Source organism: Bubalus bubalis, chromosome 21 (genome assembly GCF_019923935.1).
Source record: "Bubalus bubalis isolate 160015118507 breed Murrah chromosome 21, NDDB_SH_1, whole genome shotgun sequence".
Lineage (NCBI taxonomy): Eukaryota > Metazoa > Chordata > Mammalia > Artiodactyla > Bovidae > Bubalus > Bubalus bubalis.
In genome coordinates this window covers 60,239,079-60,255,079 of record NC_059177.1, presented here as the reverse complement: position 1 = coordinate 60,255,079, position 16,001 = coordinate 60,239,079, and the positions used below count along the sequence as shown (strand labels likewise).

Here is a 16,001-nt window from a genome sequence, read left to right as displayed (position 1 = left end):
TGAGAGAGGGAAACCAGAGAAAGGAGGTGACGGCAGTGCAGTGGTTGGCATAAGGTTTTCCTGCCAGCAAAGTGACGAGGTGGAAGAGTCCGCCTTGTCTTTAAGCAGGTGAGTAAAAATTACTGGCATAGGTTATTGGATAAATCAAATGAGAAATTAATGTAATAGAAAGTGGATGCGAAAGAAGAAAACCTGCCTGCTCCTTCAGAGAAAGTTAAACATTTCTAAAGACCTCTTGTATTTAATCCCCCCGGCCTGGTCCTGGAAAGCCCTCGAGTTCCCTTAATATTATGTGCCAAGGCCTTGCTAGTTTGCACACTTTAGTTGCTCAGTCATGTCTGACTCTTTGCGACCCCATGGACTGCACACTTACTAGCATTAATTTACATATTGAGTTCAAGTCCTAATTCCAAGGAAAGTAAAAAAATTTAATTAATGCAAAATGCTGCAATTATATTCACCTCCATTTGTTTCTGAGCAAGCATGTGTGAAATATATACAGATGTCATTTCAGTTAGTATGTTTAATGTCATCCTCCAGTAAGAGGACGTATGCACATGGCCAGAATGTCCTGTATGTGACTGTTCCCGGTGCCCCTCCCATACCCATCTTAGGTGACTCAGTTAAAGTTGGTTGCCTGTCAGCATGTTCAGTTCAGTTTGGTTCAGTCCCTCAATCATGTCTGGCTCTTTTCGACCCCATGGACTACAGCACACCAGGCTTCCCTGTCCATCACCAACTTCCGGAGCTTGCTCAAACTCATGTCCATTGAGTTGGTGATGCCATCCAACCATCTCATCCTCTGTCGTCCCCTTCTCCTCCTGCCCTCAATCTTTCCCAGCATCAGGATCTTTTCCAGTGAGTCAGTTCTTCACATCAGGTGGCTAGAGTATTGGAGTTTCAGCTTCAGCATCAGTCCTTCCAATGAATATTCAGGACTGATTTCCTTTAGGATACACTGGTTGGATCTCCTTGCAGTCCAAGTGACTCTCAAGAGTCTTTTCTGATACCACAGTTCAAAAGCATCAGTTCTTCCACACTCAACTTTCTTTATGGTCCAATGCTCACATTCATACATAACTCCTGGAAAAATCATAGCTTTGACTAGATGGAACTTTGTCAGCAAAATAATGTCTTTGCTTTTTAATATGCTGTCTAGATTGGTCATAGCTTTACTTCAAGGAACAAGGGGCTTAATTTCATGGCTGCAGTCACCATCTGCAGTGATTTTGGAACCCAAGAAAATAAAGTCTGTCACTGTTTCCGTTGTTGCCCCATCTATTTGCCATGAAGGGATGGGACCGGATACCATGATCTTAGTTTTTTGAATGTTGAGTTTTAGGCCAGATTTTTCACTCTCCTCTTTCACTTTCATCAAGAGGCTTTTTAGTTCCTCTTTGCTTTCTGCCATAAGGGTGGTCTCATCTGCATATCTGAGATTATTGCTATTTCAATCTCGATTCCAGCTTGTGCTTCTTCCAGCCTGGCATTTTGCATGATGTACTCTGCATAGATGTTAAATAAGCAGGGTGACAATATACAGCCTTGACATACACCTTTCCCAGTTTGGAAACAGTCTGTTCCATGTCTGGTTCTAACTGTTGCTTCTTGACCTGCATATTTCTCAGGAGGCAGATAAGGGTCTGGTATTCTCATCTGTTTAAGAATGTTTCACAGTTTGGTGTGATCCACACAGTGAAAGACTTGGGTGTAGTCAATAAAGCAAAAGTAGATGTATTTCTGGAACTCGCTTGCTTTTTCTATGATCCAGGAGATGTTGGCAATTTGATCTCTGGTTCCTCTGCCTTTTCTAAATCCAGCTTGAATATCTGGAAGTTCTCGGTTCATGTACTTTTGAAGCCTGGCTTGGTGAATCTTAAGCACTACTTTACTAGCATGTGAGATGAGTACAATTGTGCGGTAGTTTGAACATTCTTTGGCATTGCCTTTCTTTGGAATTGCAATGAAAACTGACCTTTTCCAGTCCTGTGGCCACTGCTGAGTTTTCCAAATTTGCTGGCATATTGAGTGCAGCACTTTCACAGCATCATCTTTTAGGATTTGAAATAGCTCAGGCTGGAATTCCATCACCTCCACTAGCTTTGTTCATAGTGATGCTTCCTAAGGCCCACTTGACTTCACCCAAAATGTCTGGATATCTTCTGGAGGTCTGTGATCCTCCAGGTGGATCACAGGTGAGTGATCACACGATTGTGATTATCTGGGTCATTAAGATCTTTTTTGTATAGCTCTGTGTTTTCTTGTTAGCACGTAGACTCTTCCAACCAGTTGACCCCCGATCCCGTGCCCAAGTCACTCCCCAAGGCTGCTGCTCTAGCGATGTCTCCAGGCTCCTTTCACCCTCAGAGCTACACCATCTTCACCATCATTCAGTGCTCCAGGAGGCAGGTCTGGAGCACTGCTGAGGGGAAGACCAGAGGAGGTAGTGGAACATGAGAGACAGCCCCCATGTGCCCACACCGGAGGCCATGTGCCCTCCACACAGGCTTGGGTACCACTCTTACCCACCACCTCAGCAAGTGCTCACTGTGAACTGGGCCTGGCCTGGCAGAGACAACAGGGGACAAAGCACAAGGTCTGTCCCTATGGAGACCTCAGCACAGGATGAGGAACTAAGAGAAAGAAAAAAAAAAAAAAAAAGAAGAAAAACCCCCTGCAAGGGCCATGAAGGAAACAAAAAGGATAAGAGCGATGGGGCTTCCTGGTGGGCTGGTCAGACAGCTCCTCAGAGGAGGTGACGCTGATGATGGGCCTGGGTCAGCAGGGAGGACTGTCTGTTCCGAGTTGAGTGGTTTCAGGGTGCTATGTCATCTGGCCCCCAGGCTGACCCTGTGAGATCTCATCCCTGTTTCAGAGGTGTGGGAGCAGGTTCAAGGAGGGGAAGGAGCCCCTGGTTACAGCAAAGTTGTGGTAGAGCTGGAAGCTCAGACTTTCCAGCTCCGTGGCCTGTGTGCTGGCAGCCGCACGGGTGGGATGGTGGAGAAAGTGGCCAGGTGATGAGGCTGGACAGGTGATGCAGGGCTCTTTACACTTGACTCTTGATGCAACATGGTGGTCCTCTAAACAGGTGGAGCTTTGGAAAGATTTTATCTGAGGATGGTTTTTAAAAAAATGGCTTTGCTGCAATTTGTTTTACATATCAAATTCACCATTTCAGTGTTTTTTTTAAGCAAATTTACAGAGTTGAACAATTGTCACAATGGAATTTTAGAACATTACAAAGCCTAAAAAGGTCCCTAGTACCTATTTGCAGTCACTCCCCGTTCCCACTACCCGCACCATGTAACCACTAAGCCTTCTGCCTCTGTTTTTTTTTTTTTGCCTTTTCAGGATATTTCAAATAAATACATCATAGATATTTCATGTCTAGTTCCCTTCACTGAGAACAATGGTCTTGGTGTTGCTTCCTCGGCGTTGTGTGACTTAGTAATTCCTTTTTATTGCCAAATGGCATCTCATATGGACTTTCTGGGTTTTATTTATTCAGTCAAACAATGATGGCATTTGAGTTGTTTCTAATTCTTGACTGTTATGAATAATATTGCTGTGAACATTTGTGTATATGTTTTTTTGTGAACATAATGTTTTCATTTCTCTTGGATAAATAACCTAAGAGTAGAAGTGCTACGTCACTCTGTTTTTAAATTTGGTAAATTATTAGGTTTAACTTTTTAAGAAACTGTCAAACTATTTTCTAAAGTGACTCTATTGTTTTACATTTCCCCCAGCAGTGTATGAGATTCCAGTTTCTCCGTATCCTCACCAACCCTTGTTACGGTCTTTTTGTTTATAGCAATTCTAGTTGAGTGTGAAATGGTATCTCGTTGTTTGAATTTGCATTTTCCTGATAACTAATCATGTTGGATGTTTTTTCTTGTGCTTATTTTCCACTCACATATTTTTGGGGTGAAATGTGTATTCAAATCTTTTACCCACTTTTAATAGCTTTTAATGGGGTTATTTATCTTTATTATTGAGTTGCAAGATTTCTTTATTTCTTGGTTACAAGCCCTTTATGATGTTATGATTTGCAGATATTTTCTCCCAAGCTGTGGTTTGTCTTTTGATTTTCTTAATGGTGTCTTTGAAGTGCAAATATTTGTAGTTTTGATGCGGTTTAGTTTATTAATGTTTTTCTTTGAGTGGTTGGACTTTGGTGTCATATCCCAGAAATCTTTGCCTAACCCAAGGCTGTGGAAATTTTCACTGGTGTTTTTTTCTACGAGGTTTATAGTTTTGGCTTTTACATTTATCCATTTTTTGTTAAATTTTGTGGGTGTTGTGAAGTAAGGCTGTAAGTCAGGTGTTGGCAGTTTTTCTGTAGATGACCAGGAAGTAAATACTTTGTGTTTTGCTGAGGAGAAAATCTTTATCACCGTTACTCAACTCTGCCGCTTTATGGTGAGAGCAGCTACAGGTAGTATGTAAATGAGTGGGTGTGGCTGATCCATAAACTGCATTTATAAAATCAGGCTTTGAGTTGGATTTGGCTCAAGCTCCTGAGCATGTTGAGCTCTGTCAGTCTTTTTTTTTTTTTTTTTTGTATGAAATACTTAATTTTTCAAGCTCCATTGTTGAAAAGACTACCCTTTCTCCATCTGAATTATCTTGGGACCTTGGTGAACATCAGTTGACCAGTTGAACATCAGTATGTAAGTAAACATAAGGGTTCAGAATTTATATCTTGGGACCTTGGTGAACATCAGTTGACCAGTTGAACATCAGTATGTAAGTAAACATAAGGGTTCAGAATTTATATCTTGACTCTCAATCCTGTTTAAATTCCACTGCTCTGTATACTATATGTCTATCTTTTTGCCAGTACAAAACTGTCATGATTATTGAAGCTTTGTGGGAAGTTTCAAAATAGGGAAGTATATAGACTCCAATTTTGTTCCTTTTTTCCCCACGATTGTTTGGCTGTTTTAAGTCCTTTGCATGTCCACACATATATTAAGATCAATTTGTCAGCGTCTGTAAAAAGTTTATTGGGGTTTTGGTGGGGTTTGTGTTGAATCTATAAGATTATGTTGGGAGAATTGTCACTTTAACAATATGGAGTCTTCTAGTCTGTGAATATGAAATCTCTTTTTCTTTATTTAGATCTTTTAAAGTTTTTCTCAGTGGTGTTTGATACTTTCAGTGTATAAGGCTTGCATTTCTTTAAAAATTATTTCCAAGCATTTTATTCTTTATGATGCTATTATGAATGGAATTGTTTCCTTAATTTCATTTGTGAATTCTTCACTGCGAGCATATGGAAATGCATTTCATTTTCATATATTGATCTTGTGTCCAGCACCTTTGCTGAACTCATTCATTAGCTCTAATAGGGTTTTCTGGTGTGTGTGTGTATTCCTTAGGGTTTATGTAGGTACGATCATGGTGCCTGCAAAATGAAGACAGTTTTACTTCTTCCTCTGTCTGGATGCCCTTACTTTCTTTTTCATGCCTTGTTGTGTTGGCTAGAATGTCCACTACAGTACTGAGTAGAAGTGGTGAGCACGCATGTCTTGCTGCTGAATTCAGGGAGAAAACATTGTCTTATGCCACTGAGTATGTTAGCTGTACGCTTTTCATAGTTACTCTTTATCAGATTGGTGGTTTTATCTTTTAATATTCTCCACCACCCCTTCCTCTGTGTCCTTATAGCCTGTTTTTCTTCCATAAGCTTGGGGAGTGCAGGTTGCCTTGCTCACTAGCTCCCAGATCATTAGTATGCGCGTGTTACATTGTGTGGTTGGATTGGTGACTTGAGGATCATTTTCATCCAAGCTGGCGACCTGTGACCTGAGAGCCTTACTCTTCCGCTTTTCACTCTTTCAAGGCTTCACTCTTTCCTCATGTGTGCAGCAGAGGTCCTTTTCCACCCTGCCATTGCCGAGTGACATGCATCTCGAATGTTTCCGTGCAGTCGTCAGCACTCCTGACTGTGTCACGTTACATCACATCCTTTGGTTTAGCACCTGTTAGGATTAGCGTGGAGAACAGGAGAGGCCAGGGGACCTGGCCTGGAGCCTGACTCCCAGGGGGCCACGGCTCCCTCTTTACGTGCGGGGCAGGGCTGTGCTCAGCACAGGTGCCTCAGTGGCTTGATGGTGTGTCCTCCGCACTCTTGCCCGGCTCAGCGCTGACCATTGGTGAGTGCTGTGGATGGCTCACAACAGGAAACACCGACTAAGACAGCCGGGAGTCGGATAACCCAGTTCCCCCCAGCTTTGCTGCGAGCACACGTGTGCTCCCGTCTGGGTGTGGAGTCTGGCAGTGTGGCTTGGGTGCTGGTCCCAGGCCAGACACTTTCCGGGTGGGTTCTCCTCGATGCTCCCAGAACACCACTTCTCCCGGTACTGAGCTCTCTGGACACAAAGGAGCTGATTCTGCAGGGGCGCAGAGCACTTTTGGTCCCTCCCCCAGACCCCAGCTGCTGAGGACGAGGGTCGTTCTACAGGTGGGATGGTGCCCTTGTTCCTCAACTTGGGCTCCCAGACTTGCTGTGTGTGGGGACAGCAGAGCTGGCGGTGTGTGGGGACAGCGGAGCTGGCGATCAGGGCACCTCTGGCCGTCCTGTAAGGTCCTCTGGGTAGTACCGTGGTGTAACCAGTAATGAATTTACATGGTGTGAGCACCCAGGTGACTTTCGGGTGTGTCCTTCATGGCAGGTGAAATTCCATGCTGACGCCTGTGACTGTGCTGAGCGCTGCTGAAGATCTTCCTGGGTCAACGGTCAATTAATGTGAACATAAGGGGGCTGTCCGCTTTGGCTCCTATAGGCTCATCTCAAGTCCACTTGCTCTCTGGACCCCGCGGGTTCCACCCTGGAGGGAGGTCACTGTGCGTCTCCTGCAGTCCCCCTGGTTTCCAGGATCCCGCTGCTGTCCCCTGCAAAGCGTTTCCTGTTCAGCCCTCCTTCCCTCCTGCACCCCGCCCCGGCCACCTCCTTCATCCTTGCTTGTGAGCTGTTGGTGACTGGATGCTAAAGCCAGCCCAGAGCTGTCCCGACGCTGCTGCCGGGTCTTCCTGCGGTTCCCCCGGGCTCGCGTGTCCCCCTGCCCCTCTGGAACGCATCATGTTCCTCACATGTGAAGCTCCATCCAGCCAGTCCTCACCCAGAGGCTGGGTGCACTTTTGCTCTACGTCCAGTGACAACTCTTGCGTCTTCCCTTCCAGCTGCTTCTGTTTTACCCTCTCCTTTTCCCCTTCAGGAACACTTGATCTTCCTCCTTCCCCTGCATCTCTGATAAATTGTTCTTTCTCCCAACAGGCTTCTCTCCCACAAATCTGTCCTTGCTGGTGCTAGCAGGGTCATGTGTTTTGAAAAGGTAAATTTTACTTCTGAGCAGGTTTCAGGCAGTGGTGATAGGATCCAGACCGTTGCAATGGAGGTTCCTTCCTTGCGGGTCCAGCGGCCTTGCTCTCAGAGGCAGCCCCACCGGCTGCTGGGTCAGTGATCATCCCAGGGTTGATGCTGAGGATGCCGCCCGCTTCCGCCTCATTCTTGGGTGCTTCCCGCTGCCTCCCGCGGTTCCCAGGCCTGACTCCCGGGGCCTTGTGTGTGCTGGCATCACTTCCTCCTGTCGCCACCCGCCCCTCGCGGAGGATCTGTGCTCCTGCCCTGCCGTTTCATGCTTCTGTGCTCCTCTGTCTGCAGGACTCGCCCCCATCCTTGGGGAATTTCTTCCTTGGGCCCAGGACCTGTTCACAGGTTCCCTCTGCACTGTCAGAGGTCACCATCCCAGGTCCTGCAGGCTCTGCTCTGGGGGGAGGGAGCTCTGCTCCTGGTCTCTGGCTCCAGCATGGGACCTGGAGCCAGGCTCACAGGCAGGACCCTTGGACAAGGCTTTAAGCCCCTGGATCCTTACTTCTTGAATGAAACCATCAGCCCAGGCACTTCAGGGTATTCACAACATGTTGAAACTTGGAGGCTTTGCATCAATTCACTTTTTAGTTCTTTGGGGTAAACATCAAAAGACTGGTCTGCATTTCCTTGTGGCAACCCTTGGCTAGAGCTGTGAGGTCGCTGCCCTCCCTGGGGCCTTGCTCTCACCACCGTCCCCGCCCCGCTGTACTGCCAGGCCGCCTCATCTGTTTTTGTCACCTGCAGGGCCCCTGGGGTGCTGGCAGTCACCGCCCTCCAGGACTCTTCTTGTCCAGACACTTGGATTTAATCTGTGGATCTAATTTCAGCTCACAGAAAACTGAAGGACTAGCCAACAAAATCTCCACGGCAACCGCTGCAGCAAAGCGGAGGCATCTTCTTAGAGTCGCAGGAGGGCAGCGCCACCTGGGGCTGGATGTGGGCCCCAGGAGCCTCTGACAGACTGGCCTTGTTTGGAGCCCGTGCGGTGCTCGGCCTGCTCGCAGGAGCCGTGGGCCAGGGAAGGAGGGCACGGCAGGTGGTGCCCAGAGGGTCCTCGGAAGACAGCGCGTGAACGGCCACGGTGTGAAGGCCCCCACCCCACGTCCCGCGTGAGGCCATGCAGATGTCACCTGGGGCACCCAGAGCCTTGCTTGACGCGAAGAACAGTGCTTGGAAAGCGGCCTCCTCGCAGCCGCCTCTCACAGAGTCTAGAGGGGTCGCTTTCTCAGACTAAAAGCTGTTGAATTTCATGTTGATGTTTTCCTAAATAAGTATGCCGTTGGTGAACACAGGCGTGCTCCGCCTTCCACCGCCTGCCCTGGGCTCAGTAAAGCACCGTCCGCGGCAGGAAAGGTGGCTTGCAGACCTCCTCCTGGGACCCGCCGTGCTATGTGAGCTGACTTGTCCGCTCGCCGCGGCCCGGCTCCCCGTGGCTGCCCTCTCCGAGCGCCCCTGAGGGCCCGGCTCTGCCTGTGGCCTCTGTGCTGAGGCCCATCCGTGCTGCTCTGGGGCGGCCGTGTCACCGCCAGGCGTGCACGCCTTCGTCTGTTTAGTGGGGTGGGCTGGGCCGGGAGCCTGGCGGGTGGAGGTGCCCACTGCCTGGGCCAGGCTGATCACATCCCTGTCTTTCAGGGCAGCCCCTGGCAGCTGCTGGGTCAAGTTCCTCCCACAGCTGGGAGCTGCCACCGCTTCCAGACTGTGGGGATTTCTCAACTTCTCTCTAGTCTGCCTGGTGCTCTGAGGCCACGGCGTCCCTAATTTCTTGCCCCAGGTTTGCCACTCTCTGTGGCATTTTCCCATGGATAGAAACTGCTGGGCTGCACTAAGGACGTGCACACACAGTGGTTCTGTGCTCAGTGAGGACGCACCCTCTCCAGCGAGGGGGAGTCACCTGCTCCGCACCCGTTGAAGGCTGTGGGATGCATCTGTGTTCACAGGCCAGCAGTTGCCGCCTTTCTGAACCTTTCCAGGTCCTCCCAAGCCTCCATGACGTGCTGCCTCCCTGTTTCTGTAGGAATGAGGCCCCGCTGTGTGCTCCGTGCTGTGGGTCACCCCGCTCTGCACCTGTGTCCAGCCAGGTGTGCGGTCTCTTCACCGTGGGCCTTGGGGCTGCCCTGTGTGGCTCAGCGTGTGACCGCCCACACCGTGAGTTACTGCTGTGGCACAGATGGGTACACGGAGCAGACAGGGTTCCCTGCCCGAGGTCAGGCTGCTAGTGGTCTCTTGTTTGGGTTCTGACCCAGGCCCATCTGGCCCTGCAGCCCCTGTCCTCGGCCTGCACCAGCCGCTTCAGTGTGCCGGGCCCCATTTCTGGGTGTGCAAGAGGAAGCTTCCAGAAGGGGGGAGTGGGTCAGGGCCCCACAGCTAGGTGTGGGTGGGCTCCTCCTTCCCAGCCCTGCTTGGGGTTGGGCCCTCCGCCCCCTGACTGCACCCAGCTCCCCGTGATCAGCTCCGATAGCACAGTGACTGGTGGGCCTCGGGCACTGAGTCCCCAGACCTGTCTGCTCTGGGGCCTCCATTCTGGTTCTCTTGGTGCAGGGAGCACTGCCCAGATGGTGTTTATTCTCGCATGACTACTGTGTGTGTGTCTGTGTGTATTTGTTGATTAAAAATATTCCTTGCTTTATTTTGCAGCAACATTAAAAAATATTACAAATCTCCTCCTGCCACTGAGAAGCTTGCCAATGTTTTCCTTAACCCCTCGCTCACCAGGTGGTGCAGTTTGGTGGGTCCCCCTGGGGGCCTGGGGTGAGGAAACCAGAGCCCACCTCCCCTGTGCAGAGCTCCCCCACCCGCCACAGCCTCCCTTGCTCCCCAGTTCACTGAGCTTTAGATCTTGGGCTTCCTCTCCGGCTTGGTCCTCTGGTCTACCTCCTCCTAACACGGCTTCCATCAGGCACTCAGACAGGCCGGACTTGGTTCTTCTCAGAGGTTTGCACTCATCCCTCTGCTCGGGATTAGATCTTTTTCCCCTGATTCTTAAGACGTGAGCTTGGCAGGCCTCCTCATTTCAGGGCAGGGGGTCCCTCTTAGTGCTGTCTCCTCTGAGGGGTCTTCCCACCATCCCCACGTGTGCCCGGCTCTGCAAGACTGTATTTTATTCTTTCTCAGCACTCACCACTCACATGCTTCTTGAATTTTAACGACATGTTAGTTTTGAAATAGAGATGTCAAATACTATGTGGGAAAACCCATCTCTTACCCTTTTCTGTCCGTCAGCCCCTGTTTCTGCCTTCAGCCAACCCCGAGGCAGCTCGCCTCCTTTCACCTCTGGAGAGTTGCCTGTGCTGCTGTTCCACACAGGTAGGGTGCACCGTGTGCGGGCTCCTCCACTAAGCGTGACGCTCTCAGGTCATCATGCTGTGGCCTGTGTGAATTCTTCATCCCTTTTTGTGGCTGATACTCCATTATTTTTACTCATCCCCCATGCCAGTTGATGGACATGTGAGTTTTTTTCCACCTTTGCCTGTTACGGATGATGCTAATGTAAACTCACAGGTGCAGATGAGTGTGAACGTGAATTTGCATTTCTCTTGAGCGGGTACCAGGAGTGGAACTGCCAGGTCTAATGGTGACGCTGTGTTAAACTTTCGAGGAACTTGCAGACTGGTTTCCATGGTGATGGCACCATTTATTTGCCACCAGCAGGGTATTGGAGTTCTGACTCGTGCATGTCCTGGTCGACACTTGCTACTACCTGACTTTTTTGATTATGGATATTGTAGTGGGTGTGAAGTGATATCTCCTTGTAGTTTGAACTTGCATATCTCTTTTGACTAAGGATATTGAGCACCCTTTCATTTGGTTTTAGCCATTTGTGTATGTTCTTTAAGGACATGATCTTTCAGATTCATTGCCTATTGTTTAATTCAATTATTTTTCTTTGTATCGTTGAGTTGTAGGAGTTCTTCTTAAATTCTAGGTACATATCCTTGTCAGATATATGATTTGCAAATCTGTGTATTGTCCCTGAACTTGCTTCACTGTGTCCTTTGAAAAACAAAACGCTTTAATTTGTGAGGTTCAGTATATTTGTTTTCTCTTTGATTGCTCCTGCTGTCAGTGTCCTATCTACAAAATCACTGCCAAAGCCAAGGTCATAAAGATTTACCCCTCTAGTTTCTTCTGAGAGTTACATTGTTTTAACTGCTGCATTTTGGTCTCCAATCCCTTTGGAGTCAGGTTTGGTATATGGTGTGAGGTGGGGATCTAACTTCAACCTGCTGCACCTGGGTGGCCAGCTGTCCCAGCACCGTCTGTTGACAAGACTCTTCTTTACCCATTAAGTGGTCTTGGCACCTTGTCCATCAGTCAAGCTCAGATACGTAGGTTTCTTTCTGGATTCTCAGTTCTCTTCCATTGCTGTGCTTACTTGGTCTTCTCTTGTTCCATAATCATCAATTAGCTATTTGATTAAATACCAGAGGGGCTCAATTATTATTATTTTAACTTTAGCTGCTAAAAAAATGTTCATGGTAAAAGACTGCAGCCCGAAAGTACCAGAAGTGACAGTCCGGGCCCGTCTGCTCCTGCCCGGGTGTGGGATATGCCTCAGGAGCGTGCGAGGTGCCCTGGAGCGGATGCGCATGCCGGAGAACCCGTGTGGGTGTCTGCCTCTTTAACTGTGAATCTTTTTTACAAAGTTGAGATACACGAGACGTCCTCTGATTCTGACAGGCACGTGTCCTGCCTGCCTTTCTCGATGGTTTACGGTGTCTCACGGGAAGCAGGCCGTGGTTTCTCTAGCCACTGCCTGTCCTGCACATACGTGTCGTTTCCTCTTCCTGTGCGAGTCCAGCGCCTCTGTGCACGTGGAGAGCACTTTCCTCTCCCAGACCCCTGAAGCGGAGCTGCTGCCATGCGCTCCATCCTCAGGTCCTCTTTTTAACACATCCTTCCCTGTGCTCTGTGATACCACGCCTGTACTGGGCACTCAGCAAAGTGGCTCAGCACTCTCAGGGGCTGTCGCTCGGGCCTCTCCCCTCGCGGGCTGCTTCGCTCAGTCACAGTTTCACGACACTCTGGCCTGCCTCACTTCCTCCGTGAAGGGAAACGATGATCCGGTCGTCGTGGGGGAACCAGGGTGAATGAATCAGGCTGTGCTGGATTTTCTGCTGTGAGTGTGGCTCTGGGGGGAATTGGAAGGGACAGAGCAGTGGCCCCTGCCCTTGGGGTATTTGCAGACCTTTAGATGAGGCCGGTAGGATGTGAGGCACTTCCCCAGAGTGTACCCGTTGCAGCAAGTAATGGAGCTGGCAAAGGGACTAGGAACCCACAGGGAATTAGACTATGGAGGCCAGTGGGGTTGGATTACAGAGCTTCCACAGGACTGGGGAAACAGAGAAACAGACTCTTGGAGGGCACAAACAGAACCTTGTGCACACCAGAATCCAGGAGAAAGGAGCAGTGTCCCCACAAGAGACTGATCTAGACTTGCTGTGAGTGTCTCCTGCGGAGGCGTGGGTCAACGGTGGCCTGCCGTGGGGTCAGGGGCCCTGGGTACACTGTGCGGGCACACGTCCTGTGCAGGAGGCCGCCATCGCTGCCATTGCCCTGCCAGGGTGTGTCCTCAGGCCAAACAGCAGGGAGGGAATAGCCCCGCCCATCAACAGAAAACCGGATTAAAGCTTTGCTGAGCACGGCCCCGCCCATCAGAACAAGAACCAGAGCAGATTCCCCCACAGTCCACTCTCCCAATGGGAAGCTTCTACAAGCCTCTTATCCATCAGAAGGCAGACAGAATGAAAACCACAGTCACAGAAAACTAACCAAACCGATCACATGGAACACAGCCTTGTCTAACTCAGTGAAACGATGAGCCATGCTGTGTGGGGCCACCCAAGACAGACAGGTCATGGTGGAGAGTTCTGACAAAACATGGTCCACTGGAGAAGGGAATGGCAAACCACTTTAGCGTTCTTGCCTTGAATTCCCCTGAACAGTATGAAAAGGCAAAAAGATAGGACACTGAAAGATGAACTCTCCAGGTCAGTAGGTGCCCCATATGCTTCTGGAGAAGAGTGGAGAAATTGCTCCAGGAAGAATGAAGAGACAGAGCCAAAGCAAAAAAAATGCCCAGTTGTGGATGTGACTGGTGATGGAAGTGAAGTCCGATGCTGTAAAGAACAATATTGCATAGGAACCTGGAATGTTAGGCCCATGAATCAAGGTAAATTGCAAGTGGTTAAATAAGAGATGGCAAGAGTGAATTTCAACATTTTAGGAACCAGTGAATGAAAATGGACCAGAATGGGCTAATTTAATTCAGATGACCATTCCCTACTACTGTGGGCAAGAATCCCTTAGAAGAAATGGAGTAGCTCTCATAGTCAGCAAAAGAGTCTGAAATGCAGTACTTGGATACAATCTCAAAAATGACAGAATGTTCATTTTCAAGGCAAACCATTCAATATCACGGTAATCCAAGTCTATGACCCAACCCGTAATGCTGAAGAAGGTGAAGTTGAACGGTTCTATGATGACCTACAAGACCTTCTAGAACTAACACCAAAAAAGATGTCCTTTTCGTTATAGGGGACTGGAATGCAAAAGTAGGAAGTCAAGAAACACCTGGAGTAACAGCCAAATTTGGCCTTGGAGTACAGAATGAAGCAGGGCAAAGACTAATAGAGTTTTGCCAAGAGAATGCACTGGTCATAGCAAACCCCTTTTTCCAACAACACGAGAAGACTACATGTGGTCCTTACCAGATAGTCAACACCAAAATCAGATTGATTATATTCTTTGCAGCCGAAGATGGGGAAGCTCTATACGGTCAGCAAAAACAAGACCAGGAGCTGACTGTGGCTCAGATCATAAACTCCTTATTGCCAAATTCAAACTTAAGTTGAAGAAAATGGGGAAAACCACTAGACCATTCAGGTATGACCTAAATCAGTGGAGTAGGAGAGAAGGTCCTTAACTTGGTGCTGTCCATGCCGGGACCCTGGATGCCCCCAGGGAAGGGTGGGATGGGCAGAGGTAGAGACGTGCACCTCTTCAGGGCGGGGCACGGGTGTCAGGGCCGGGGAGGAGCAGGGAGCTCAGGGTGCCCTGCGTGTGGGGCCAGTGGGTGCAGCCGGGAAGCCAGCCCGTGGCGCCCAGACCCAGCGCGGCATTTGCTGGTGGGTGCCAGGCCTGCACGAGTGGTTCTGTGTGGAGTTCAGTGTATTATGGGAGTTGGTCTTGAAGTGGTCTGCTCAGAAATTCGGGGTGTGGGTGAGGGGTGTCTTCACTTCCCCAGGGTTCTGTAACCGTTTCCTCTCTATCCTTACCACAGCTGTCTGAAAACGTGGTCAACCGCATGAAGGAGCCCGGCCAGCCGTCCAAAGTTGGGCCGCTGGCCCCTCCAGCTGCTGCCCTTGGCTCCTCCGGAGGCCGGGAGAAAGGTAGGCCAGGGTGGCGGGTCTGGGCGGGGGGTTGGGTGGAGAGTTCCTCCTGGAGACAGCGCCCTGAGCTCTGGGTGGTGCCTGCGGGAAGCACTTCCCAGGAGCAAGGGACCCGCACGGGGTGCGCTCCCGTCCAGGGACAGCAGTATCTGCAGAGCCTCCATGACCACCGCTGAGTCTAGGGCAGAGTCCCCGCTGTGCCAGCCTCTCCGCACGGGAGGAGGCAGTGATGGGGTGGCCTTGGTGTCGTCCTCAGAGCTCTGACCTGCCCTTTGCCCTGGGGTCCTGGCCCTGCTCCTGGGATGGTGGTGCTGGGCTCTGGGAGGGCCACCACCCCACCCCCGGGTCCCCCCAGCCCGCCTGGAGCCACCTGTGCTGGGCAGGAAGGGCCTTCATTCCCCAGTGGCATGTCTGTCATGGGAGGAAAAGCCTATGCTTTTATTGAAGTAATCCCTGTTAGCAAACACAAAGGAACAACGCATTTAGGAGTGGAGAAAGTATAGTGCAAAAACGTTAAAATGTTACAAACGGGAAAAGCCCTAGTGGCAGCTGGTTAAATACAGAGCTTGATGAGGAGCTGGGTTCCCTGCTGCAATGTGGGTGCTTTACATCCAAGGGCTGGAGGGACCCAGCCTCACGGTGGAGCTGCCTTCTCAGTTGATCTGCCCCGCTGGGGTGCCAGCTCGCAGGGGGCTGCTCCCTCCTGTCCACTCGGCATGAGCTGAGTGCTGGCCCTGTGGTCATGAGCCCCGTGCTGGGACACCGAGGCGGGGATAGGGGACCTCCCAGCAGGCAGGCCCAGCCTGTCGGGAGCTAAGTGTGTGACCCTATAGGGTACAGTGTCTCGTGCCCGTGGGACACCGGCGCCCATCAGGGCCCAGCGGCACAGAGGAGAGGGCTCGTTACTTGGGGGCCCCAGGGGGCCGGCACAGGACCTGGACTTTGCGGCGCGGCCCTGCGGGTGGGGAGGCCGGGGCTCAGGTGTGGCGTGGCCACACCAGTCTCAGGACCATGTGTGGTTTCCTGACTGGAGTGTGAGGTGCAGGGACGGGGTCGGGGCTGCTGGCCGGTCCTTGTGACACCCCGTCCCCTGCACTGTTTGCCTTGGGGCTCCCGACACGCCTTGGGGGCTCCCTGGCGGTCCAGTGGTTGGGACTCCGAGCTTCCACTGCAGGGGACATGGGTTCAATCCCTAGTTGAGGAACTAAGATCCGGCAAGCCACGCTATATGACCA

At 50.4% G+C, this 16,001-nt stretch overlaps 1 protein-coding gene across 2 annotated transcripts in view; it reads left to right on the top strand.

Moving 5' to 3' along the window:
- CHCHD6 (coiled-coil-helix-coiled-coil-helix domain containing 6) overlaps positions 1-16,001 on the top strand; it is a 97,265-nt gene that overhangs the window by 2,318 nt on the left and 78,946 nt on the right. For both annotated transcript variants that reach the window (XM_044934299.2, XM_025272903.3), the window contains exon 2: positions 14,658-14,766. In XM_044934299.2, the coding sequence (XP_044790234.1) occupies positions 14,658-14,766 (109 nt within the window). The remainder of the gene's footprint in view (positions 1-14,657; positions 14,767-16,001) is intronic.